Here is a 27,889-nt window from a genome sequence, read left to right as displayed (position 1 = left end):
CTAACGGGAAATATTTTACCGCAATTATGCCCAATCTGTGATTCCATTTGTAGGCCACCCGATTAGCTATCAGTCCTCACACACACACCCTATTTTCTACACTAATAAGTTCATAAATGATAGGAACAGAATAAGACCATTCGTCCAATCAAGTCTACTCCGCAATTCAATCATGGCTGATCTATCTTTCCCTTCTAACCCCATTCTCCTGCCTTCTCCCCATAACCTCTGACACCCCTACTAATCAAGGACTAATAAGGACAAAATCTAATTCCTGGGCTTCATTGTCAAAGGTAAAATGTTGGACAAAGATTACTACAGTGAAGTTGACAGAAGGGAAGTGGAGACATTTTGACTTGGAATGCTTTGATACAGTTGATTATTCAAGGAAATAATATGTGTTGCCAGATTCGGAAAAAAAGTAGAGGCTTGTTCTGGCAAAGAGCCTGTCGTACCTGACAGGCAGATAGTCCACCTTTCTTGTTAGAAACTTCATTGGCAACAGGAATGAGAAGTGTAGTTAGAAATTAACCAATTGTTAGTCTATCTTGCAATTGAGGCACAATTAGATGTGAATGAGTGGCGGGCATATTTGTTTCTTTAAAAACCATAGAATGATAATTACACAGTCATGTTCAGGTTTTGCAAATAAAAAGAGTGTAGCTACATCCCAAAGATAAAGCCCAATCATAGTAAAAACCATTAGCTTACTTTAAGAAGTTTGAAGAAGAGTCTCGATCCGAACATCACCTATCCATGTTCATCTTAGATATTGCCTGACCCACTGAGTTACTCCAACATTTTGTGTCCGTTTATGATCATTTCATACACCGTTTACCACATAGCATTGGTATACTGATAGCAGGACTATAACAATACAGACATTCTGATGATGCGCATTTATTATCAATTGCCAATTTTGCAATTAACTCAGAATTGTTCACAGAGTGCAGAATATAGTTCTCAAATCAGGGCCCCAAAACTGCAGGTAATGGCTTAAACCCGGTGTTACAAGGAAAATTCTAGGACACATAGTTTGTACCCAATTTAAGGAATCAGTTGTTGTAAAATGTCAGCCCAAAACACAAAAGAAAATTGGAGTCACATAGAAAACTTAGGGCTATTCTAACAAACCTTCAAAATACTTATTTAATCCAAATTGGCTTGAAGGCTTTTGATGTTGTCGTCTCTGCTCAAACTAATTGGAGATTTATTGAGAAAAACAATCATTTATTGAGAAACTAACTATTGAGAAATGTTGTAAAATAATAAAATGAACAATCGATTTTTGTTGCTTGTGATGAATACTTAAAATGAAGTCAAGGACGACCAATTCTAACTTATGGGGAGGAGAATGGGATTGAGAGTGCAAGATAGGTCAGCCATGACTGAATGGCGGAGTAGACTTGATGGGCTGAATGGTGTAATTCTGCTCCTGGAACTTATGCATTTACTGATGGCAAGTGTCTTAACTGGGTGAGACTCTCTTACGACCTCTGGTAGCCACAATGCACACGGTTATGGCAATGATCAGAGTTACGACAACAACAAGACAACAAACTACCAGAACAATTGCTGTAACATCAGTCACCAGAGAGTTATTAGGTTGGGACGATGAGCCAGGGTGCACGGATGTGGTTCGACGAGGTGAATGAGCTGTTGTCGGTGGCTGCGACTGGTTTGGTGGGCTGATCGAGTTAGGTGGAACTGGAGGCGCCGGTACCAAGGTAGCCGGTGCTATATTCGACAACGCTGAAGCTTGATTTGCCTTATCAAATGTAATGACACCAAAGTAGATTTCAGTCCAGTTTTTCAATTGAATATTCTCAGAGATTAAAAACGATTCCTTGGAGCTTGCAGTCTGAGGATTCAACCCAGTGGTGTTAATCTTGTGAGTCGATTGAAAATGATTTTTCAGCTGTGTGAAGTTCTTGCTCATCCTTATTTCATAATGGGATGCTAAATGAAAATAAAAAAAGAAGAGAAAAAAACATGAAAGCAAGTTAATTCACAAAAGAAAGACCACTCAAACTTTGTTATTGTAACATGCTAATAAAATATTCACTCAGTTTTTGTTAGGGAAGAACCGGGTCAAGATCATAAGATCATAAGTAATTGGAGCAGAATTAGGCCTTTCGGCCCATCAAGTCTACCCCGCCATTCAGTCATGGCTGATCTATCTCTCCCTCCTAACCCCATTCTCCTGCCTTCTCCACATAACCCCTGACACCTGTACTAAGCAAGAATCTATCCATCTCGGCCTTAAATATATAGATTGGCATGACCTCCACAGCTTTCTGTGGCTAAAGAATTCTACAGAGTCACCACCCTCTGTCTAAAGAAATTCCTCCTCATCTTCCTTAAGGAACGTCCTTTAATTCTAAGACTATAACCTCTAGTCCTAGACTCTCCCATTTGTGGAAACATCCTCTCCACATCCAAGGTGCAATATATCCCCACAGTACAGAGGTACATGTGATAATAAACTAAACTCAAACGCAGGATTGTCACTGAACAGTATGCAAAAAAAAGAGTTCCAATGCACATAGGTACATCTGACAATAAAGTACCATTGAACGATTGAATAATTTATACATTAAATAATAATTTTGAATTACCATTTCCTTGATCCAGATCATCTCCTGGCGCTGTCCAGTTCAGTTGTATGTTATCGTGGACTATTGTTGCTTTAAGATCCATGATTTTACTCGGGGGGAACACGTCAGGAATAGATCCTGTAGGAGGTACTTTACTTACTAAACAGGTGCCACCTGATTTAACTCTCTGAAAACTTCCCAGTTTCTGAGTGTTGTCACCAATGGACGGTGGCCGAGATGGGTTTTGTTGAATTTGTCCTAAAAGAAAAAGAAAAGGCCACGTTTTGGAAAAAGGATCAAGATATCTAAAATCTATTGTGAAATGACACCACAGGCTGCAAGATGAAAGAACGAGTTATCGACGATTAGGAAGCAATGTGGAGTACATGCCCCAGTCGGCATCAATGGTGCCGAGGTGGAAATGGTTGAGAGCTTCAATGATCTGTCGTTGATCAACCACACTGATGTGACAGTCAAGATGCCTCTACTTCCTGAAGAGACTGAGGACATTTGGCATGTCTCCAATGACTCTCACAAATATCTACAGATGCACTGTAGAAAGCGTACTGTCGGGTTGCATCACAGCTTGGTTTTGAAACAGCTCTGTCCAAGACCATGAGAAATTGAAGAGAGTTGTAGATGTAGCCCAATCCATCTCACAAACACTGTTGACTCCATCTGGGCCTTGGAAAAGCAGTCAACGCAATCAAAGTCTTGTCCCACCCTGGTTATTCCTTATTCTCCCTGTTCCCATCTGGCAGAAAGTATCGAGCTTGAAAGCATGCACTACCAGACTCAGGAACAGCTTATTTCCTTCTCTTTACATAAGCTAGGGTACAGTCTGATTCACCTCTACCTCATTGTGGGCATTAGACTTTGTCTGTAGAAGTGATTCACTACAATGCTGAGAACTGTATTATGCATTCCATATCTTCCCCCTTTGCTCTATAGACTATACTTGATTGTATTTATAGCACGCAATGAAAAAGCTTATCACTGTACCTTGGTACACATGAAATATTGTTGATATTAAGGGGTGATCCACCGTCTTAATGGAAAGGGGAACAGTGGGAGGAGGAACCCACAAACATTTTACGTCAGAGGCAGGCCAGAAAGAGATAAATGTATGAATGACCAGCACCACAGGACTTGAGAATTCGGGTGAAACTCTTGCCTTATAGAGGCAGGGTTTTGGGGGGGAGGGGGGGCTAAGAGTTAACAAGGATTTCATCACAAGTGTGGTATTTATTTTATATTGTGATTTTCCGAGTGTTATCATGCAGTGAGGACACTGGGCAATGGACAAGTGGACAATAGGGTACTGGATGTAGGATAAAGGAACTGCAGATGCTGCTTTACATTAAAAATTACACAAAATGCTGGAGTAACTCAGCAGGTCAGGCAGCATCCCTGGAGAACATGGATTGCGACGTTTCGGGTCGGGACCCTTCTATGGATTGATTGTAGGGAAGAGGATGAAGGCAGGAAGAGAAGAAGGAGCAGGACAAAGCGCGAACACAGTCAAGGGGGGATGGGTTGATAGGGGTTCATAGAAACATAGAAAATAGGTGCAGGTGTGGGCCACTTAGTACTTCGAGCCAGCACCACCATTCAATATGATCATGGCTGATCATCCAAAATCAGCACCCCGTTCTGGCTTTTCCCCCATACCCCTTTGCCCGTAGAGCTAAATAACTCTTGAAAACATCCAGTGAATTGGCCTCCGCTGCCTTCTGTGGCAGAGAATTCCACAGATTGACAACTCTCTGGGTGAAAAGGTTTTTCCTAATCTCAGTTCTAAATGGCCTACCCCTTATTCTTATGCTGTGACCTCTGGTTCTGGATCCCAACATTTTTCCTGCATCTACCCTGTCCAAGAATTTTATATGTTTCTATGAGATCCACTCTCATCATTCTAAATTCCATCAAATATAATCCCATTCGACCCATTCTTTCATCATATGTCAGTCCCACCATCCCAGGATTTAACCTGGTGAACCTACGCTGCACTCCCTCAATACCAGTAATGTCTTTCCTTAAATTAGGAGACCAAAATTGCACACAATACTCCACATGAGGTCTCACCAGGGCCCTGTACAACTGCAGTAGGACCTCCTTGCTCCTAAACCTAAATCCTCTCGCAATGAAGGCCAACATGCCATTAGCTTTCTTCACTGCCTGCTGTACCTTCATGCTTACTTTCAGTGACCAATGTACAAGCACACCCAGGTCTCGTTGCACCTCCCCTTCTCCTAATCTGACACCATTCAGATAATAATCTGCCTTCCTGTTCTTGCCACCAAAGTGGATAACTTCACATTTATCCACATTATACTGCATCTGCCATGCTTCTTCCCACTTACCTAACCTATCCAAGTCACCCTGCAGCCTCATAGCATCCTCCTTGCAGCTCACACTGCCACCCTGCTTTGTGTCATCCGCAAACTTAGAGATGTTACATTTAATTCCCTCGCCTTAATCGTTAATATATATTGTAAACAACTGGGGACTCAGCACCGAGCCTTGTGGGCACTGACCGGACAAAGGACAAAGATGAAAAAAACAGAATGTGTGAGACCAGAGGAAGGAATGTAGGTGGAAGCAGGATACTGGATGAGATGAGATGGGAATATGAAGGATGGGAGATTGTCCTTGAGACCATGGCATTTAGAGTCATTGAGTCTTACAGTGCGAAAACAGGACCCTCGGCCCAACCTGCTCACACTGGCCAACATGTCCCACTACACTAGTCCCACCTACCTGCGATTGGCCCATATCCCTTTAAACCGGTCTTATCCATGCACCTGTCTAAATGTTGCTATAAAGTCACGATAGCACCTGGCTGTATGTTCCGTACACCCTGGCAGCTTGTTCCGTACACCCACCACCCTTGTGTAAAAATGTTACCCCTCAGATTCACATCAAATCCTTCCCCCCCTCAGCTTAAACCTATGTCGTCTGGTTCTTGAAGTTTGTCAAGTCTAGGGATAGCAAGGTAATGGGCCTGTCCCACTAAGGCAATTTTTTAGGCAACTTCAGGCGACTAGGCTGTCACCACAAGGTCCCCGGTGGTCGCCGTGGTGTCGCCTGTATGGTCGTGAACAGTCTCCTCAGTAGCCCAAAGAGTCGTAGCGTCTTTCTGGTCGCCCCTGGATTTTCAACATGTTGAAAAATGTTCGGCAACAGTGGCGACCGTGGGTTTGACGCCCATGAGCGTAGCTTGACGTAGGTGCTGTCGTAGGTTGTCGCCAGGTTAAGTAAGGTTATCGCCAGGATGTCGTAGGTTGTTGCCAGGTGACGCAGGTTGTCACCGGTGCTGACTTCGGTGAATTCTATTGTCATATTCGTCGGCAGTCGCCTAAAAATTCACGTAAGTGGAACAGGCCCATTAGTCCAGTCGCCGGTTTTTCGGCGACCTGCTACGAATATGACAATAAGTGTCATATTTCCAACTTGCATAAGTGGGACAGGCCCATAAGAGTCCCAATGGCACTTGGGCTAAGGTGGTGATACTGTCAACATCAATGTGTAGCATTTATCTATTAATACATTACCATTCTGCACATATCCAGGGATGTACAGGGCACGGCCATGCCTTCTGGCCGATAATCTTGTCACTCCATCTTTTCCTTTAACATTTATTTTGAAGCTGTACCGTCCATTTCCACCAAATTTAACAAAGTATGTAGAATAAATGCCATCGTTTTCAACCGCGTCAACACCTGAAGACAACAAAGCAAATAAAGGGTATATAATGACGTGCACAGGAAATTACGATATGTTAATTTTGTTTAGAACATCCTTTAATACATTGCTATAGTAGCAATGTTACAAAATTTTGAGATTTTAAAAATCAAGTCTTTAATTTATCCCATCAGATAAAGCATAAAAAGAAGTTTAATTTGATACCTAATTCGCTTTTATATCTTCAGTATTAAAAAAAGTTATGGCCATTTTCATACTCGGAAATTGGCATATTGTTCCCTATTGCTTTTTCATTGACTTCAAAAGCTGTGATCGAGAACATTTAAAAGCCCATAACTTTCTTAAAATTTAAGAGAACTGAAAGAAATGTTCAGTTATTATAGATTGAAGCATTCTGAAACAAATATGAAACAATCTTACTTAGATGACTTGAAATTAAAGCATATAGTTAGTTAGTTACCTAATTGTAGCTAATTACAAAATTCAATTACTAGAACATCTATCCATTTCTTAAGAATAGATGAACATTTTTAAATAGCCTAAGTGTCCAAATAACATTCACGCAAGAATTCAGAATATAACATAATTTTAAAATCTCATTGTCATGGGTTTATAAGCCAAATGGAAGGAATTTAATGTTTAATACTTGTAAATTAATGGCCATTTAAATCAGCTTGCGAGTGGGATTTTCTGGAACGGGACCATTTGGAATGTTGAGGTTGCGGTGATTTAGTCCCCATATTGGCAGCAAATACACTGCCGGTTTGTTCGGGGACTAAATCACCATTTCGCAACTTAAAATGTGAATTAAATACATCTTAAGAAACACTTTTATACAAAAAAACCCCGACTTTCTTTTACCTGTCCCCTACATGAAATCCGGCCCCGTTGTCGGCATTGACGGCTTCAGAAGCTGATTTTAAAATCATTCCAGCGATTAACATGTCTGGCGAATTATTTTAAAAACACACAGAATGGCCGTCGGAACGATTCTTTAGCAACATCTTGCACTCCAACAAAATATAATTCAGAACCAGGTTGGAAAAAAAAATGCGTTTTAACCCCGCCCCCCTCCCCACCTCAAACGCGCCAAAATCGCGCTTACGGCCAGTGGCAGAATTGCAGTGCCGCCGAAGGTAAGTATTGTAACATACCTAGCTATAGCACTCAAACCTCTGATTATCTGACCATTATCACATTGCTGCAATCAAATGGGACTATAGAGCAATCTCCACAAATGCTGCTTCCCAAAGAATTTTCATTTCATAAGTGATATGAATCAGGTATCGGATCACTTTCTCCGGGCTCTGCGACCTACCATCGCTGGAGGCCTCTTCAGATTGTCGTGAGCCCCACCGCGGGCCGTGGACTTAACATCGGAGCGGATCACTTGCCTGGGATCGCTCCCACCGCGACCACCGTGGACTTACAATCAAGGGCTCGCAGTCTCGGGAGAGGCTAGTCGGGAGCTCCAATGCAGCGGAAGGCTCAACCAGCCCCGACGCGAGGTTCGATTGCCCGGCGCGGGGGAGCTGACATCCCCCCAGATGCAGGAGCTGATCGACTCGACGTGGAGGGCCTGAAAGCCGCCGGCTACGGGAGTCAAGATCGTCACGTCAACGGAGGGCTCGAGGCCCCCGACCGAGGAAGAACAAAAGGAAGGACTTTAACTTTTTTTCGCCTTCCATCACAGTGAGGAATGTGTAGGAGTCAATGTGGTGGATGTTCATGTTAAAATGTGTTTTTGAGTGATCTGTTGCTTTTAATTGTATGACTGACCTGGCCAATGAAATTCCTCGTATGTTGCAAAACACACTTGGTGAATAAAGTGTGATTCTGATTCTGATAGGAGCAGAACCGGCCCATCTGTGGAAGAGTCTAGCTCATACACCGGCCTTATCAGTCATCTCTGAGGCCTCAAAACCAGAGAGGAAGGAAGGAAGTCATCCTTAATCCTGACGGAAGCTGAAGCTCTTTTGTGGGAAAATGCCGCGCACAAAATGGTTGCCTCATTTACTGTATTGAACCATGTCTACACTTCAATTATACCTCAAGGTCTAGACCCTATTCCTTTTCACCAGAGGTGCTGAGTAACTCCAGCTTTTTGTCTCATACTTCAACGCCTGTTATGCTCTGTAGCTCTCGGAAAGGAACAGGCATGATTCGTTATAGTCGCTTCCTTCTCGTTCTTTCACGTGCGTTTACCTGCGCCATTGTCCAGAAGGTCAACGATGATAGACTTGCCATCTGCCCGCTCCACTGTGGCTGACACTTTAGCGTCAATGACTGGCAGAAAGCCGTGACTGACCTCTGCGAAAATGACCAGGGGGCTCGGCCACGTTGATGTACCCTGATTGATGTGAGCATTGACAGTGACAGGTGGAACACCAGCATCCGCTGCGCGGGACATCACAGTGATGCTCAGAACCTGGTTTGCAGCATCCACATTCTTCATCGAGTATCTCCATGATCCTGTCTGATAGAAAATCACGCCACTTTAATATGCAATACAGAGGGCAAAGCAAAATCAACAAAAAGAGAAAACATGAAATCCAATAAGAAACATGGGTATAAAATCATGAGACGAATAGTCAAGTCAAGTCACATTTATTTATATAGCACATTTAAACAACTCTCGTTGGCCAAAGTGCTTTACATTTGTTATAAGAATAGCACAACAAAATAAACTACATACATATATACATGTAGCCCTCACTCAGACGACGTCAGGAAAGGCTTGGGTGTATAGATAAGTCTTTAGTCTTGATTTAAAAGAGTCGATGGAGGGGGCAGTTCTGATGGGAAGGGGGTTCCACAGTCCAGGGGCTGCAACCGCAAAGGCGCGGTCGCCCCTGAGCTTATGCCTAGACCGTGGAATATTCAGTTGCAGGCGGGACAGGGAAGATTGGCTGATGCCAGTGTAAAGGGAGTTGCAGTAATCTAGGCGGGAGGAGATGAATGTGTGGATGATCTTTTCCAGGTCATCAAACTGGAGGATTTGTTTTATTTTAGCTATCGTCCGAAGATGAAAGAAGCTAGCTTTTACAACGGCATTGATTTGTTTGTCAAACTTCAATGCAGCATCAAATATCACGCCAAGGTTTTTGATGTGAATAGATCAGGTAGACATGATAATTGCTCGTTTCTAAGCTTCCCCCCAGTCTAGTTTCAGTAAAAACACCGAATCTAGCACTTGAAACTACATTTTATTTTACCAAAAGTGCGTCACAGATCACACTCTGTACCTATCCCACCGCGGGTTCGATCCTCGCGTCTGCCTGTTCAAGCCCTCTAGGCCTCGCTCAGACAGAGGCACTCCAGAGGCTCTTCCAGAAGATCGACGCTGGGCCTCGTGATCACGGACTTTTATGTGTCCCGGGACCTTGAGGGGCCGAACCACATGGGGGTGGTCTCTTAATCACCCAATTACAGATATCGATTAACCCCACACATAACAGGCATTTCCCTAACCCAATGATACATCAGTTCAATACATTGTATTCACAATGGACTTCGAGATGAAGTCAACTTGGAAACATTTACCCTGATTAACAAAAAACCCAGACAAGGCTCAACACCTCATCTAATCAACACTTGGCAAAGTCAAACTCTGCAACATTATTTACAACTATTTACAAGGTGTATGTCTGGTTTGCAGCCAGCCAATCCATTCTATGCTTTTTGCACCAGATTGGCAGGGTTTGTAGGGCTTCCCATTCTTTGCAAATTGTATCTAAGCTTCAGACACACTGGCACCTCTCCGCAGCCTGTCCCAGCTCTGCAGAGAGTAATTCCAATTTGACCAAATCTCCCAGCAACCCTGAAACTTAACCGCATTTTGAAGCCCTAGCTGGTCCAATTTAGCCAGGATTAACAGACGCCCAGAGTCTCTTGCCCAGAGTAGGGGAATCGAGGATCTGAGGACATACAATAGGTTTAGGGTGAAGGGGAAAAGAATTAATAGGAATCTGAGGGGTAACTTTTTCACACAAAGGGTGGTGGATGTATGGAACAAGGTTCCAGAGGAGGTAGTTGAGACAGGGACAATCCCAACGTTTAAGAGACAGTAAGACAGGTACATGGATAGGACATGTTTGGAGGGATATGGACCAAACACAGGCAGGTGGGACTGTTGCTAGGATATGTTGGGCAGAGGGGCCTGTTTTCACACTGTATGACTCTATGACACCATGACATACCTCTGCAGTGCCAGGAATAGCAAGTCGTCCTGTATGCAAAACGTTGTCTATTTCAAAGCTTGTATCATTGTAGATCTTTCCCCGAGGATCACGAACTAAGATGGATGGTGTACCTCCCACCCACGTCATTACAAAGAACGTGTCGTTCCCAACGGTTTTATCAATGAAAACTGTACCGTTTAACCAACTATTACTGCTGATGAGCTTTCCAGAACTTTCAAGCTGTAACCAAAGAGAAGAAATGTTTTTAATCCGGTGAGGCAGTTATTTCCAGCAAACATGGTCTGGAATGTTGCTCAATGAATCAAACCTGGATTGACTGCTGGTTAATGTCACCATTGCCTGATACTAATCCGGTGAATGCATCAACTAGTCCATTTTCATCCACGTTATCTGTGGCCAAAAACCGTAAGCCATCTGATAATTGAAGAACAAAAAATTGTAGTGTTAACATAGAGGTCATAAACAATTTCGTTAATCCATTTCGGTACATGTGACAATAAAACACTCTTGACTCTTGAAAGGGAAAATGTTTACACAAGATATCAATCATGTTATCTATACATAACTAAAACTGACCTTCTTATCTTCCGGTTTGTGCAAAAACGGTGCGCGATAGCTCTACGATTTTCCTCCAGTTTACTCAATGTTCTCCTATGCTGTGATAGCACCAAGTTTTGTTCCAATCGGTGGAAGTTGGGAAGAGTTATTGAGGTTTAAAAAAAATTTTAAACCGCGCGTGCGCAGATCAATTGTCTCTCCTGCCATTCAGCGGCACGTGGATTTGTCCCGTCTACTGTCACTCGACGGGAGGCTCTGGATGGCCGGTGGAGGTCTCCAACCGGACACAATTTTCGGAGGGAGGGAGGGACCGGAAATGGCCAGACCTGACCCAACCCAACCAGGCCCAGCCAAGAGTCGGAGATGGCGTCAATGTCACCAAATGGAAAGCGGAGATTCTGATCCCGGCGGAGGAGAACAACCCTGTGAGTCCCCATCGCAACCCTAACCCCTTCCCCTCTGGTCCCCCTCGCTGGCTCCTGCCCCCCTCCCCCATGCTACCGCACTCTTCCCCATGGCTCTACCTCCATCTTTTCTCCGAGCTCTCTCCCATCCCTTTCCCCACACCCCTGCCCCCACACCCCTCCCTCCTCACACCCCCCCTCCCCACGCCCCTTCCTCCCCACACACTCCTCCCTCCCACCCCCACAACCCCCCCCCCACACCCCTTCCTCCCACACACTCCTCCCTCCCACCCCCACAACCCCCCCCCACGCCCCTTCCTCCCACACCCTCCTCCCTCCCACCCCCACAACCCCCCCCCACGCCCCTTCCTCCCACACACTCCCTCCCTCCCACCCCCACAACCCCCCCCCCCCCCCCACACCCCCCTCCCCCCCCCACAACCCTCTGCCCACACATACCCCCTCACACCCCCCCCCCCCAATCCCCCACGCACACAGCCCCCTCGCCCACAACCTTCCTCCCCATCCCCCCACACAACACCCCCTCCCCCCCCACAAGCCCCTCTCCCCCTCACAACCCCCCATCACCCCCCACACACCTCTCCCCCACCCACAACCCCCATCACCCCCACACACCTCTCCCCCACCCACAACCCCCTCGCCGCCACAACCTCCCCGCCCACACACACACACCCCCCTCTCCTCCACACCCACCCACACACACCCCTCCCCCCAAACCACCCCCTCCCATATCGTCACACCCCGCTCCCCACACACCCACTCCCCCCCCTCATCTCTTCTCCCCCCGCACAAACCCCCTCCCGCCCACATACACACTCCCCCCCCCCCCCCCCCCCCCCGTGGTGACTGGGACCCAACAGGTCCCACTTAGTCCGGTTCAATAATAAAGCTGACGAGGGATGAACTGAATGCAACGAAGATGCCCGCAAGAAATTGTCGAGTATCGTGGGCACAGCCCAGAACATCACCCAAACCAATCTCCCTTCATGGACTCCGTTTGCATCCCACGCTAACTCGGTAAGGCCACCAGCGCAGTCAAGGACGAGTCCGCACCCTGGCCACTCACTCTTCACCTCTGTTCCATTGGCCAAAAGGCACAGAAGTGTGAGAACGCTCCAGATTCAGGGACAGTTTTTTTTCCCAGCTGTTATCGGGCAACTGAACCATCCTACCACAAGTAGAGAGCAGTCCTCAACTACTATCTACCTTGTGGGTGACCCTCGGACTATGTTTGATTGGAGTTTATTGGACTTTATCTTGCACTAAACGTTATTCACGTTATTCCCTTTATCATGCATCTGTGGATGGCTCGATTGTAATCATGTATAGTCTTCCCACTGACTGGTTAGCACGCAATAAAAGCTTTTCAATGTACCTCGTTAAACATGATAATAAACTAAACTCAAACTCAAATGTAGATTGGGCATCTTGGTCGGTATGGGCAAGTTGGGCCAAAGGGTCTGTTTCGGTGGTGTATGACTCTATGAGTCTAAATAGCGGACACATTGATGGGATAATCTTGTGTGCTAGAAACTTGTGGGCCGAAGTGTTCTTCAGGTTCATTTCCAAACAACGTTGGCCCCGTCCAGATGAAAGCCACCTGTACGATTCTCACCACATCCACAATCCCGTACCTCAGTTCCCTCCATCATCAGCACAAACAGTTGCACGGTGGCGCAGTGGTAGAGTTGCTGCCTCACAGCGCCAGAGACCGGTTTCAATCCTAACTACAGGTGCTGTCTACGGATTTTGTACGTTCTCCACATTACCTGCGTGGATTTTCCCCAGGTGCTCCAGTTTCTTTAAACATTGGACAGGTTTATAAACTAATCAGCTTGGTATAATAGCAAATTGTCCCGAGTGTGTGCAGGACAGTGTAAGTATGCAGGGATCGCTGACCAGCACAGACTCGGTGGGCCAAAGGGCCTGTTTCCGCACTGAAATATACACTAAACCAAACCAAACTAAACTTTGAAACCTATTTCTTGCCTGTCATAATTGATAGTTCTCCCAGTTCTTTGGCTGCGCTTAGTCCCAATGCGATGGTGTGGACAATAGCTCCACTTTGTTCCACTTCGTTGAAGCAAGTGTTTATAGAATAGTCCTCCCCATCGGTCAGCACAACTATTTCATCGCCGTTTGTAGCATTGTCATCTCCGCGAAGGACCTGGAAATCAATCATCGCTCCGTCAATGTTGGAAAACGATTGCATCGATTACCATGGAAAGTGAAATTAAAAGTCCTCTCGGACTTACCTGGAAAGCAGATCGAACCCCTGCACAAATATTTGTTCCACCAGATGCGCTTTGAGGCAGGAAGCCTATCAGTTCCTTCCGAACCGCTTCACTATCAACTGTTTTCAGATGTGTTTCAATAGTTGCCACGCCATTAAAAGTTACGATGCCAACCTGGGACCCTTCCTCAATGATCTGCAGCAGGAATATCGACGCTGCTTGTCGGAGCCTAGGAATACGATTTCCCTGTTTTCGGAAAGATTCAAAATTCAGACTTCTGCAGAAGCAGCCAACTACATGTTTCAACAATATGTTTAGTTTAGTTTTTTGTTTTGTTTAGAGATACAGCGCGGAAACAGGCGCTTTGGTCCACCCAGTCCGCGCCTACCAGCCGACCAGCGAACCCCGCACATTAACACGATCATACACACACTAGGGACAATTTTTACATTTATACCAAGCCAATTAACCTACAAACCTGTACGTCTTTGGACTGTGGGAGGATACCAAAGTTCTCGGAGAAAACCCACGCGATCACGGGGATAACGTACGAACTCCATACAGACAGCACCCGTAGTTGTGATCGAACCCGGTTCTCTGGCATTGTAAGGCAGCATCTCTACCTCTGCACCACCATGCCACCTCTATGCCTTATGACCTTAAGATCATCAGACATACGAGCAGAAATTCGGCCTGCCATGTCTGCTCTGCCATTCGATCATGGCAGATCTATTTTACCTCTCAACCCCATTCTCCTGCCAACTCCCCATAACATTTGATGCCCTTACCTGGCAATCTTCGCTTTGAAAACACCCAATGACTTGGCTTCCACCATCATCTGTGGCAATGAATTCCACAGATTCAGCACCCTAAATAAATTCCTCTTCATTACAGAAGCCAATTAACCTACAAATCTACATGTCTTTGGAATGTTGGAGGAAACTGGAGATCCTCTGGGCCTGTACTCGCTGGCGTTTAGAGGGACGAGGGGGGACCTCATCGAAACCAAATAGTGAAAGGCCTGCATAGAATGGATGTGGTGAGGATGTCTCCACTAGTGGGAGAGTCTAGGACTAGAGGTCACAGCCGCAGAATAAAAGGACATTTCTTTAGAAAGGAGATGTGGAGGTATTTCTTTAGTCAAAGGGCGGTGAATCGGTGGAATTCATTGCCACAGTAGTCTGTGCAAGCCGTCTATGGATATTTTTAAGGTGGAGATTGACAGATTCTTGATTAGAACGGGTATCAGGGGATATGGGGAGCAGGCAGGAGAAATGGGATTGACTGGGAAAGATAGATCAGCCACGATTGAATAGTAGACTTGATGGGCCGAATGCCCTAATTCTGCTGCTAGAACTTATGAACTTATGAAGGGGTATACTAATAGATATCCTTAACTTAAACCAACACTACTATTCCGTACTGGGACATACGCTGTTCATGCTACCAGAGTCATCGAGAACTAAGCACAGCACTCGGTCCTTGACATATAGCAGAGTTATTGTCGGCACGAGGGATGGAATGTTAGCCGGAGGGTTATTCTTGAAATCATCTGACTTGCTGATCACGTCCCAAGTGCTCCTGTAATTGCACATTTTGTTCTGCATGTTGGGTGCTTTAGCATTGTGAGTCTTGTTATCACAGAATTCAACCACCTGAAAGACGAATGCAAGACTCGGTGTGAGAAGTGTCGCAGAATCTATCCAGCGAGAGAACACGCGCTTTCTTGGCATTTGCGGATTTGTTTCCTACGTTCCACTTTCTAAATGTGTAGAAAGGAACTGCGGATGCTGGCTTCTACCGGAGATAGACAGCAAGTGCTGGAGTAACCCAGCCGGTCAGGCAGCATCTCTGGAGAAAAAGGTTGGGTGACGTTCTGGGTCAGGACCCTTCTCCAGACTCTGTAGAAGGGTCAGGTCCAGACCTGGAACATCATCCATCCTTTTTCTCCAGAGATGCTGCCTTACCTGCTGAGTCTATATCCTACTTCTAAATATCAGCTCAATGGAATCATTTTCCCTGAGCCAGCAGCTTTTAAGTACAACAAGGCTCTCCAGGTAATTTGGTTCTCCCCGTCTCTGTGACAGTCGCTAGCTTTGCAAAGCCTTTGCAAGCCTTTCTACCAAGGTGTAATCTGTGGAATTGAACCAGTGACTCCACTCCCAAGGAAGCAATGGGCAAGAACATGCTGCACTGTCAAGTACTATACATTTTTATTTATATTTGATGTCCATTGGGATCTTGTAGTCCAGCTCCATATCTCCCTGAAAGTGACCACACAAGCAGATAAGAGTGGTACAGAAGGCATATTGTATGCTTGCCTTCATCAGTCGGGACATTGAACAGTCAGGAAGTCATGTTACAACTTTATAGGAATTTGTTCATGCTGCATTTGGAGGATTGTGTGCAGTTCTGGTCGCCCCATTACAGGGAGAGTGAGGAAGCTTTGGAGAGGATGCAGATGAGGTTGACCAGAATGTTGCCTGGATTAGAGGGTATTAATTATAGGGAAAGATAGGACAAACTTGGATTGTTTTCTCTGGAGTTGGAGGTTGGGGGGAGACCTGATAGAAATTACAAGAGGCATGGATAGCATAGACAGTCAGAACCTTTTTCTCAGAATGGAAATGCCAAGATCTAGTGTGCGTAGCTTTAAGATGAGGTGGGCAAAATTTATAGGAGATGTTCTTGGTTCTTGGTTACTTGGTCCTCCAAAATATTCCAACTGGAATTTAAACTGGAGGTGGTGAAGGGAGGGATTAAGCCAGAAAGGGTTATTGGGAAGAAAGTGCTACTTTAAATTTAGTTGCATCTGGTTGGGTAACTATAGTTTGGTGGAGATTATTCCATGCTTTAATTGTGCGTGGGAAGAACGAATTGCTGTACACATCTGTCTTTGTAGCTGGGATCACAAATTGGATCGAATGCCCTCGTCTGCTCCTAATTGGTTTGGGGTTGGTGTAGGTCTTGTGATCTATGTCTAGCTGACCATTTAACATTTTGTAAAGACAAGTAAAACGGTGAGCTTCACGTCTCTTGGAGAGGGTTCCACCCCAGAGAATTCAGAAGTTTGGTGACACTCGCTTCTCTCTCATAGGTGTTAGTAACAAATCGAGCGGCCTGTCTTTGGACACGGATGTGCGTGGCAAGCACTTTAATACAGATATTGGTGGGTGCCTGGAACGTACTGCCAGGGGTAGTGATGGAGGCATTTAAGAGGTTTTTAGATAGGCACATGGATATTCAGGGAATGGGAGGATATGGATCATGTGCAGGCAAATTAGATAGATTTCATTTGGGATTATGTCAGCAGAGATCTAGGCCAAAGGACCTGTTCCTGTGTTGTTTGTACTATTCTATGTTGTACGTATTTACACCAACAGATACTCCAACGTTATATTAAGAATGAAATCAATTAGCTTTTGACGTGATTAAAGAAAGACATGCAAATGATATCAAAAGCATTGCCAGCTTCCTCTATGTGCACTGTTGTGCTACTATAATATCTACATTTGTGGAAATGTAAATATTATGTAAGATAAATCATACTGTTCTACCCTGTATTAGATAGAGTGAAATCTGACATGGGTTTTTAATGGGATACCTAAAATGAATAAGGATTTTGGTTTTGAAAGAGTTTATGAATGTTTCTTTGCTATTATATAGGATGTTATAGGAAAGATATTGTCAAGCTGGAAAGGGTACAGAGAAGATTTACGAGGATTTTGCGAGAACTAGAGGGTCTGAGCTGTAGGGACAGGTTGAGTAGGCTGGGACTCTATTCCCTGGAGCGCAGGGGGATAAGGGGTGATCTTGTTGAGGTGCATAAAATCATGAGAGGAATAGATTGGGTAGATGCACAATCTCTTGCCCAGAGTAGGTGAATCGAGGACCAGAGGACATAGGTTTAAGGTGAAAGGGAAAATATATAATAGGAATCTGAGGGGTAACCTTTTCACAGAAAGGGTGGTGGATGTATGGAACAAGCTGCCAGTGGAAGTAGATGAGCCTGGGACTATCCCAACATTTACGAAACAGTTAGACAGGTACATGAATAAGACAGGTTTGGCCAAGCATAGGTAAGGTGGGACTAGTGTAGCTGGGACATTGTTTACCGGTGTGGGCAAGTTGGGCCAAAGGCCATGTTTTCACACTGTATCACTCTACGACTCTATAAATCTATTACAGAAATTGTTAAAGTAAAATATTTAGTGGTTTAATTTAGAGATACGGAGCGGAAACCGAGTCCGTGCCCCATACACTAACACTATACTACACACTATGGACAATTTACAATTTTTACCGAAACCAATTAGCCTACAGACCTGTGCATCTTTGGAGTGTGAGAGGAAACCAGTGAGAACACGGAGAAACCCCACGCAGGTCACGGGGAGAGCGTACAAACTCCATATAATATGAGTATAGGAGCAGGGAGATTCTACTGCAGTTGTTCAGGGTCTTGGTGAGACCACACCTGGAGTATTGCGTACAGTTTTGGTCTCCAAATCTGAGGAAAGACATTCTTGCCATAGAGGGAGTACAGCGAAGGTTCACCAGACTGATTCCGGGGATGTCAGGACTTTCATATGAAGAAAGACTGGATAGACTCGGCTTGCACTCGCTAGAATTTAGAAGATTGAGGGGGGATCTTATAGAAACTTACAAAATTCTTAAGGGGTTGGACAGGCTAGATGCAGGAAGATTGTTCCCGATGTTGGGGAAGTCCAGGACAAGGAGTCACAGTTTAAGGATAAAGGGGAAATCCTTTAGGACCGAGATGAGAAAAATATTTTTCACACAGAGAGTGGTGAATCTCTGGAACTCCCTGCCACAGAATGTAGTTGATGCCAATTCATTGGCTACATTTAAGAGGGAGTTAGATGTGGCCCTTGTGGCTAAAGGGATCAGGGGGTATGGAGAGAAGACAGGTACAGGATACTGAGTTGGATGATTAGCCATGATCATATCAAATGGCAGTGCAGGCTCAAAGGGCCGAATGGCCCACTCCTGCACCTATTTTTTATGTTTCTATGTTTCTTTACAGACAGCACCCCTAGTCAGGATCGAACCCGGGTCTCTGGCATTGTAAGGCAGCAACTCTACCACCGTGCTGCCCCAATCTTGGCTGTTGAACTTACATCTTTCAATCCTTGGAGATACATTATTGAAGCCGCTGTCGTTTGCGCTTTGTCCGGAAAAAACATACAATCTCTGTTTGGGAGTCCTGTGTTGCTATCAATCCCGCAGGAATCACAGGATCCTCCCCTGCATTCCGCTTGCTTTCCCTTTATCTCTTTTGAACACCTAAAAGTGAAGACAAACCCCAACATTTTTATTATTATTTGCCTGCAGAGCTCTTTCTGCAACATTCAAAATAAATGAACACAAGACTTATTCAAGTTGCATCCTCCATGTTGAAGGTTCTTTTTAAAACATTGTCACTTCTTGTTTCTCCCACTGCACGTTTTATTTCAGTTTAGTTTATTGTCGCATGTACCGAGATACAGTGAAAAGCCATTTTGGTCCGTGCTATCCAGTCAGCAAAAAGATTATACATGATTGGAATCGAACCGTCCACAATGTATAGATACATGATAAAGGGGATAACATTTAGTGCAAAATAAAGTCCAGTAAAGTCTGATTGAAGATAGTCCAAGGATTTCCAATGAGGTAAATGGGAGGTCAGGACTGCTCTCTAGTAGGCGAGAGGACGGAGCAATAGCCTCATAACAGCTGGGAAGAAATTGTCCCGAATCTTGAGGTATGCATTTTAGTTTAGTTTAATTTAAGTTATTATAGTCACGTACACCAAGGTAACACAGAAAGCATTTTGTTGAATGTTATCCAGTCTGCATTTATAGTAAACATGATTACAATCGAGCTGTCCATAGTGTACAGATACAGGAGAAAGGGAATAACGTTTCACGCAAAATAAAGTCCAGTAACGTCCGATTAAAGAAAGTGCAAAGGGTCTCCAATGAGGTAGATAGTAGTTCAGCCCTGCTCTCTGGTTGTGGTAGGATGATTCAGTTGCCTGATAACAGCTGGGAAGAAACAGTCCCTGAATCTGGAGGTGTGCGCTTTCACACTTCTGTACCTCTTGCCTGATTGGAGAGAGGATCTTGCTGCAGATACACCTCCCCACCAAAATATATAATTAAATACTCGAGCAACAGAAGACTAGGTACGGGTGTAAGTGCGCTAACTACATCCATAGAAACATAGAAAATAGGTGCAGGAGTAGGCCATTCGGCCCTTCGGGCCAGCACCACCATTCAATGTGGCCATGGCTGATAATCCAAAATAAGTACCCCGTTCCTGCATTCTCCCCATATCTCTTGAGTAACTCTAAGAGCAAACTCCCTCCAAGCCTGGAAACAACAAAAACAAATCTTATTTTATTGTCTACCTACTAATCGTGTGATTTAGGTTGAAAGGCGACTCACCCTGTGGCCAGGATTTCATCGTTAGAGAAATAAAACGGCACCAAATCGTTGTATTCATCAAACACGCCCCACTGTAGATGAGCCCATTCATGGACAAATACCCGATCTGTAGAAGCAAAATAGGGTTGACTCAACCAAATATAAAACAAAAAGAGAGTCATAGCCTCAGAATTAAAGGACGTTCCTTTAGGGAGATGAGGAAGAATTTCTTTAGTTAGTGGGCGGTGAATCTGTGGAATTCATTGCTGCAGAAGACTGGAGGGCAAGTCATTGGGTATTGGGTATAGTCACATGTGTCAGGGGCTATGGGGTGCAGGCAGGAGAATGGGGTTAAGAGGAAACGATAGATCTGCCACAATTGAATGGTGGAGTAGACTTGATGGGCCAAATGGCCTAATTCTGCTCCTATCACATGAACTTATGAAAAGCATTGCTTCCATTGTTGGAACTGCTTTAACTCAACAAGACAAACTAATGAGCTTCATTGGAACGTTAGATAGACACAAAATGCTGGAGTAACTCAACGAGACAGGCAGCAACTCTGGAGAGAAGGAATGGGTGACGTTACACGTCGAGATCCTTCTTCAGACTGAGAGTCAGGTGAGGGAGACTGGAGATATGGAAGGGTACACAGAGAATGTACGGTGTGAAAATGACATATCAAAGTTGATAATGTTCAAGGAAATGTGGAGTGGTTCTTTGTTGGCCAAGGTGAAGGTGACAATGAGGCATACAAGCAGTAAAATTAATCAGGAGGACAGTGAAACAGGTCAGGGAACTAGGGTGGGGGAGGAACGTTATTCAATTATACAATGTGATGTTAGAACAGACGACCAAACGTTTGGCCAAAGGCACAGACTTTAGACTTTAGAGTTACAAGGCGGAAATTGGCGCTTCGGCCCAGCGGTTACCCTATACAATAGCAGTATCGTACAAACTAGGGACAATTTACTATTTTTACCAAAGCCAATTAACCTACAAACCTGTACGTCTTTGCAGTGTGGGACAAATGTGGAGCACCCAGAGAAAACCCACGTACAAGCCTGGGAGAACGTCCAGGCTCCGTACAGACGGCACTCGTTATCAAGAGTAAACCCGGGTCTCTGGCGCTGTAAGGCAGCAACTGGACCACTGTGAAACCCCCTTATAGCTTTGTAAGCAGCATCTTAAAGACTATAAGAGAGGGGAAGAGGCACACCTTGCACACATTCAGCCGACTAGTTCATTAAAGTGCAACATCGCTCTCATTATCAACCTCATTGGTGATCCTCGGAATATCTTTGATTGGACTTTACTGGCTTTATCCTGCAGCAAACGTTATTCCCTTATTCCCTTACCATGTATCTGTACACTGTGAATGGCTCGATTGCAATCATGTATTGTTTCTTTTCGTTTTTTTTAAATACATTTTTATGAGAGGCATCTGCATATCATAATCCAAACCAGGTCAGACTTTGTTTAACGGTTACATATTAAGTATCCAGGTTTCCGGGGACCCAGTTACCAAAGTAGCTGGGATCCTCCTTTATCGGTTACCTATTAACATTCCCTCTAATTATTTATTTATATTTATAGATAGGAAAAAGAAAGAAAGAAAGAAATTAGAAAAATAGGATAAACTATCAATAATACAACTTTGGAGATAGGTCTGTAGGTCAGAGAACATAACTATTCATCTACTCCAGGGTTCAGGCTTCAGTCCGGCCTCCGTGCTGGTTCAAACTACCCCTTCAAATAATCTATAAATGGAGACCATATTCTAATAAATAATTCTGGTTTGTCAATTAAGACATATCTAATTTTTTCCAAATGTAAGGTCTCCAACATCTCCATAATCCACATCTTGATTATGGGGGTTGTTGGGTTTTTCCAAAATTTTAATATCAATTTTTTCCCAATTATTATACTGTAATGAAGGAAATTTCTTTGGTTTATTGTGAGTTTTAGGTATTGTTCTGATATGCCCAATATTATTAATTTAGGGTCTGAGTCCATTTATATATTGACGACTACAGAGATTATTTTTAAAATATCCATCCAGTAATTTGTAATTTTTATACAGTTTACAAAAGTATGGGTTAAATTAGCAGTGTGGTATTGACATTTATCACAGATAGGAGAGATATTAGGAAACATTTTATTTAATTTTGTTTTAGAATAATGCAATCTATATAGTACTTTAAATTGTATTAAAGAATGTCTGGTATTTAACGAACATTGGTGTATATGTTGTAGGCTTTCGTCCCAAATATCTTTCGTTATAGGTTGAGCTAATTCCTTTTCCCATGCTAGTCTGTATTATTCCGTCGACGGATTCTCACTGTCTAAAAAATTATTATAAATGTAAGATATTAATTTGACTGTGTTAGAGTGTTTATTCAAACATTCATCTAGAATCTCTGGTTCTCTGGTTCTGTATTCTCGTGTATGTGTTTTAACATAATCTTTAAATTGTAAATATGTAAAAAATGAATATTTGAATGTAATCCGTAATTCTGTTGTAACTCCTGAAACGAGAGAAAAATGCCATTTCTATAAAGATGTCCCATCTTTTTAATTCCATGATTTTTCCATTGTGCAAACCCTTTATCCAACACTGAGGGTTTAAATGGGGGATTATTTGCAATGTATTGTCTTTCTGCTGACTGGTTAGCACACAACAAAAAGCTTTACACTGGACCTGACATTAAACTAAACTGAAACAGAAGCATCAGGGCTTGAGTGCTCTGTGCAAGCATTGCATCAAAATGCAACTTTACCAAGTGACACTAACATATTGATTAAACATTGTTGTAGAGTTGTAGAGTTATAGAGTGATACAGTGTGGAAACAGGCCCTTCGGCCCAACCTGTCCACAATGGCCAACATGTCCCAGCCATACTAGTTCCAAACCTGCCCTATCAACTTACCTGTCTAACTTTCTTAAATGTTGGGGTAGTCCCTGTCTCAACTACCTCCTCTGGCAGATTGTTCCATACCCCCACCACCCTTTCTGTGCAAAGGTTACCCCTCAGATTCCTATTAAATCTTGTCCTCTATACTTTAAACCCATGTCCTCTGGTCCTCGATTCACCTACACTGAGCAAGAGACTCTGTGCATCTACTCGATCTATTCATCTCATGATTTTATACACCTCTATAAGATAACCCCTCTTCCTCCTGTGCTCCAAGGAATAGAGAACCAGCCAATTCAACCTCTCCCTGTATGTAGCCCTAGCAACATCCTTGTGAATTTTCTCTGTACCCTTTCCAGCCTGGCAACATTCTGTACCCTTGACAACGTAATGGCACATCTTTAAGGGTAAGGTAATCATGATCGGCTTTTACCCTAATCGTGATCATCTAGCACACAATGCCACTCTACACAATATATGGACCATTAAAAGACCTAAGATCATAAGGCATAGGCGCAGAATTAGGTCATTCAGCCCATCGAGTTTGTTCCACCATTAGATCTCGCCTTATCTATTTATCCCTCCCAATCCCATTCTCTGTTCAGTTTAGTTTATTGTCACGCGTACTGAGGTACAGTGAAAAGCTTTTTGTTGCGTGCTAACCAGTCAGCGGAAAGACAACACATGATTCCAAACAATCCATTTACAGTGTACACATACATGATAAGATAATAACGTTTTGTGCAAGGAAAAGCCAGCATAGTCCACTCATGGATAGTCCGAGGGACATCAATGTGGTAGATAGTAGTTAAAGTAAGAAATGTTGCTGTAAGAATACAGATTTAAAAGCGTGGAGTAATTGTAATATGAGTTTGTAGATCTGCTTCTGTGGCTCGCACGCAAAACCAGCGTGGATTTTCTCCAGGAGCTCCGGTTTCCCCCCACACTCCAAAGACACACAGGTTTGTAGGTTAATTGGCTTTGGTAAAATTGGTAAATTGTCCCATTGTCACTATTGCAGCAGGATAGTGTTAGTGTGCGGGGATCACTGGTCGGCGCGGAGTCGGTGGGCCGAAGGGCCTATTTCCGCTCCGCATATCTAAACTGAACTAAACAAGAAATTCTAATCAGTTGCACATTTGAAAATGTTTTCTTACAAAGTTGTTACCTCGTGAGCCATAAACATCGATCACACCGTCGTTCAGCATGAAGTTCGGGGTGAAGTGAATGTACCGGCCCCGTTCACCACACCTGCCGTACTGGAGAGTGTATGGGTCATCACCAAACTTCACATGTGAATCAGCAATGATCACGTCAGCCTAGGAAGATAAAGACAGGGGAGTTAAAAACAAAAAAACACTGCAAAACATGAGTAGTTAAACCACAGATAGAGAGCGGCACGGTGGCGCAGCGATAGAGTTGCTGCCTACAGCGCTTACAGCGGCATGGACCCAGGTTTTATTCCAACTACAGGCGCTGTCTGCACGGAATTTGTACGTTCTCCCCGTGACCTCATGGATTTTCACCGAGATTTTCGTTTTCCTCGCACACTCCAAAGACGTACAGGTTTGTAGGTTAATTGGCTTTCTATAAATATAAATTGTCCCTAGTGTGTGGAGAATAGTGTTAATGCTCAGGGATCGCTGGTTGGCGCGGACTCGGTGGGCTGAAGGGCCTGTTTCACACCGAGGGACAGTGAAAAGCTTTTGTTGTGGAAAGACATATGATTATAATCGAGCTATTCACAGTGTACAGATACATGATAAGGGGGTAATGTTTAGTGCAAGATAAAGCCAGTAAATTCCGATCAAAGATAGTCTGAGGGTCCGAGTGTCATCTATGAGGTAGATAGTAGTTCAGTTGTCTGTTATCAGCTGGGAAGAAACTATCCCTATATCTGGAGGTGTGTGTTTTTACCCTTTTATACTGTTAGCCTGAAGGGAGTGGAGAGAAGAGGGAGTGACCAGGGTGTGACATCCTTGATTATGCTGCTGGCCTTGCACAGACATACGAAGGCAGCAGAAAAATAAGTTAAGAGAGTTCCTTTTCAAGACAATAATAAAAGATATATATACAGACAAAAGGCACTTCAATACTGGTTACAAAAAAGATACACAACGCTGGAGTAACTCAGCGGGTCAGGCTGCTTCTCTGAAGAACATGGAGAGGCGATGTTTCCGGTCGGGACCCTTCTTCAGACCGATAGTCGTATGTGAGAGAAGCTGGATGAGAGGTGGGGGTGGGGCAAAGTCTGCCGTGATAGGTGGATACAGGTGAGGTGGGGGGGGGGGGTCATTGGCAGATGGGTGGACCAAGGCCAGAGATGGGAGGAAGACAAAAAGTTGTGTGATGGAGAGTAAAAGCACGGGACATGAAGGCAGAGGAAGTGATAAAGATGGAAGGGGATGGAGGAAGAGGAAGGAGTCACAAATAGTGAGAGAAATGGATAAGGCACAAGGTAGGGAGTTGGGGAAAAATGAAAGGGATGGCTGTTGGTTAGTTACTTAAAATTAGAGAATTCTATGTTCATGCTGATGTATTGTTAAGTACTAAAGCAGAACATGAGGTGCTGTTCCTCCAGTTTGATTGTGGCCTTACTCTGGCAATGGAGGAGGCCCAGGACAGAAAGGTCAGTATAGAATGGGAAGGGGTTGAAATGGTTAGCAATCTAGAGATCTAACAGACCTTGGCGGACCGAGTACAAGTGTTTGGACTATTCTTTTAAGCCAAGATATGTTGGTAGGTATTTAAGAAGGAACTGCAGATGCTGGAGAATCGAAGGCACACAAAAAAGCTGGAGAAACTCAGCGGGTGCAGTTGGCATATCTTGAAGAGATAACGCAGTGGAGTATACACAGTATGTTGGTAGGTATTGAGTTTGAATTTAGTTTATTGTCACGTGTACTGAGGTACAGTGAAAAGGTTTTGTTGTCATCAGAAAGACTACATTTTGAACAGTAGCTGGCAGATATTTTGATCAAAGATTGAACGATATTAAGGGAATTAATTAAGTCGCTAACAATTATTTCAGATGGTTGGGCTATTCTGAGAACAAAAAGAAGCTGCTTTCTCATTCACTAATGTTCTTCAGTAAAGTGTCACACTTAGCTTGTCTGACGGATCTGCTTCCTAAACGCATCAGGGCCGTTGACTCTACAATGGCCGAACAAACTATTCAGCTCAGGGGCAATTTGACATCGGCTTGGCCTATGACTACAGCCCATGAAGGAAAGGTTTAAGTGGGATATGGGCCAAACGTGGGCAAATGGAACTAGTTTAGATGGGGCATCTTGATTGGCATGGATGAGTTGGGCTGAAGGGCCTGTATTGGTGCTGTGTGACTCTAAATTTGAAAAGAAACAAAAGGCATAAACCAGACGGCAGCATATATCGGATGTTTCTGAAATATGGGTAATGGAATGATTTGGCTGGATGATTAATTCAGGGATCTAGGTATATTCCTTCCTTTGGCGGCACAATTCACACCTCCACTATCCTGATCACATTTTGCACTTTTTATCATTTTATCGCCGGCTTTTGTCCAGCCATCTGCCAATAAAGAAAAATGTGATTTAAAATAATCTTGGACAGGTACATGAATAGGAAAGGTTAAGAGGGAGAAAGACACAAAATGCTGGAGTATTTCAGCGGGTCAGCAAGCATCTCTGGAGTAAAGGAATAGGTGACGTTTCTGATCGAGACCCTTCATCAGATTGATTAAGGAGGGATATGGGCCAAACACGGGAGAATGGGGCATCTTGGTCTGCATGGACAAGTTGGACTGAAGAGCCTGTTTCTCTGTTGTAAAGTTCTAAGACTCTGTGACTCCAGATATTAACTAGTAAACTATAATAAAGCAAAACGCATGCTTCAGACTTTGCATTTGAGATACTGATGCTTAAGAATAAGTAACAGTGTGGATGAGGGAACATTCATGAAAATAACAAATAGTGAAACCACCATTGATAATGGTTTAGATTTTACCTTCTCGTAGGATTGCCTGGTTGGTCTTTCATTGCCTTTTAGTGTCCATGTGATGGGTATTAGAATTTTCACATCTCGAAAATAAGCTCGTTGTTTGGTGGCATTGTACAGGAAGAATGAGGCAGACGTCACCATGTCCTGGTGGAAACACAATTTTAAAAAAATCGGAAAACCATCTCACTTTTTAATGTTATCAGCCATAATTTTAATTGAATAGAATCCTCTGCTCAAGAGATGGAATAACTGACTCCTTCATACAAGAAATAAAACATGGAAGGCTCTTTGTATTTTTTCAAAACTTGCAACAACAATAGGGCAGCACGGTGGCGCAGCTGTAAAGTTGCTGCCTCTCAACGATGGGGACCGTGTTCGATCCCGACTATATGAAGTCTGTACGTTTTCCCTGTGACTGCATGGGTTTCCTCCGGGTGCTGCATTGCAAAAGAGACGTGCGGGTTTACGGGTTAATTGGTTTCTATAAATAGCCCTCAGTGTGTAGGATGTGAAAGTGGGATAACAAGGAACTAGTGTGAACGGGTAATCGATGGTCATTGTGGACTCGGTGGGCTGAAGGGCCTGATTCCACCCTGTATCTCTTATCTCTAGACTATACTCTAAACATTTATACAATTAAAAAACTTTGAAAGGTCAATTAAGAAATTCCTACCTTGATTTTTGTAATGAGGTTTTCATCTTCTGGAAGCCCAGGGTTAATAGCAATGACAACATTATCATAACCATTATTCACTAGCTTCAAGTCAGAACATCTTACAACACCAGCAAAGGTAAGGTACTCCAGAGACAGAAGAAATACTGTGATGAATTTCATAATTAGATTCTGTAC

General features: G+C 43.9%; 1 protein-coding gene across 1 annotated transcript; it reads right to left on the bottom strand.

The window, feature by feature from the left end:
* Positions 1-892: 892 nt before the first annotated feature.
* LOC129716478 (calcium-activated chloride channel regulator 1-like) lies at positions 893-27,889 on the bottom strand. The gene is made up of 14 exons (XM_055666342.1): positions 27,713-27,889; positions 27,046-27,183; positions 24,230-24,380; positions 20,168-20,273; positions 18,860-19,025; positions 15,155-15,376; positions 13,743-13,967; positions 13,477-13,654; positions 10,812-10,918; positions 10,502-10,723; positions 8,508-8,778; positions 6,152-6,319; positions 2,619-2,855; positions 893-1,959 (listed from the first exon to the last, which is right to left on the bottom strand). Exons 1-14 carry the CDS (start codon positions 27,872-27,874, stop codon positions 1,469-1,471), a joined length of 2,844 nt encoding a protein of 947 aa, XP_055522317.1. The 5' UTR covers positions 27,875-27,889; the 3' UTR covers positions 893-1,468.

This window comes from Leucoraja erinacea, unplaced genomic scaffold (assembly GCF_028641065.1).
Source record: "Leucoraja erinacea ecotype New England unplaced genomic scaffold, Leri_hhj_1 Leri_243S, whole genome shotgun sequence".
In the NCBI taxonomy this organism is placed as follows: Eukaryota; Metazoa; Chordata; class Chondrichthyes; order Rajiformes; family Rajidae; genus Leucoraja; species Leucoraja erinaceus.
This window is presented reverse-complemented; position numbering and strand designations above follow the sequence as displayed.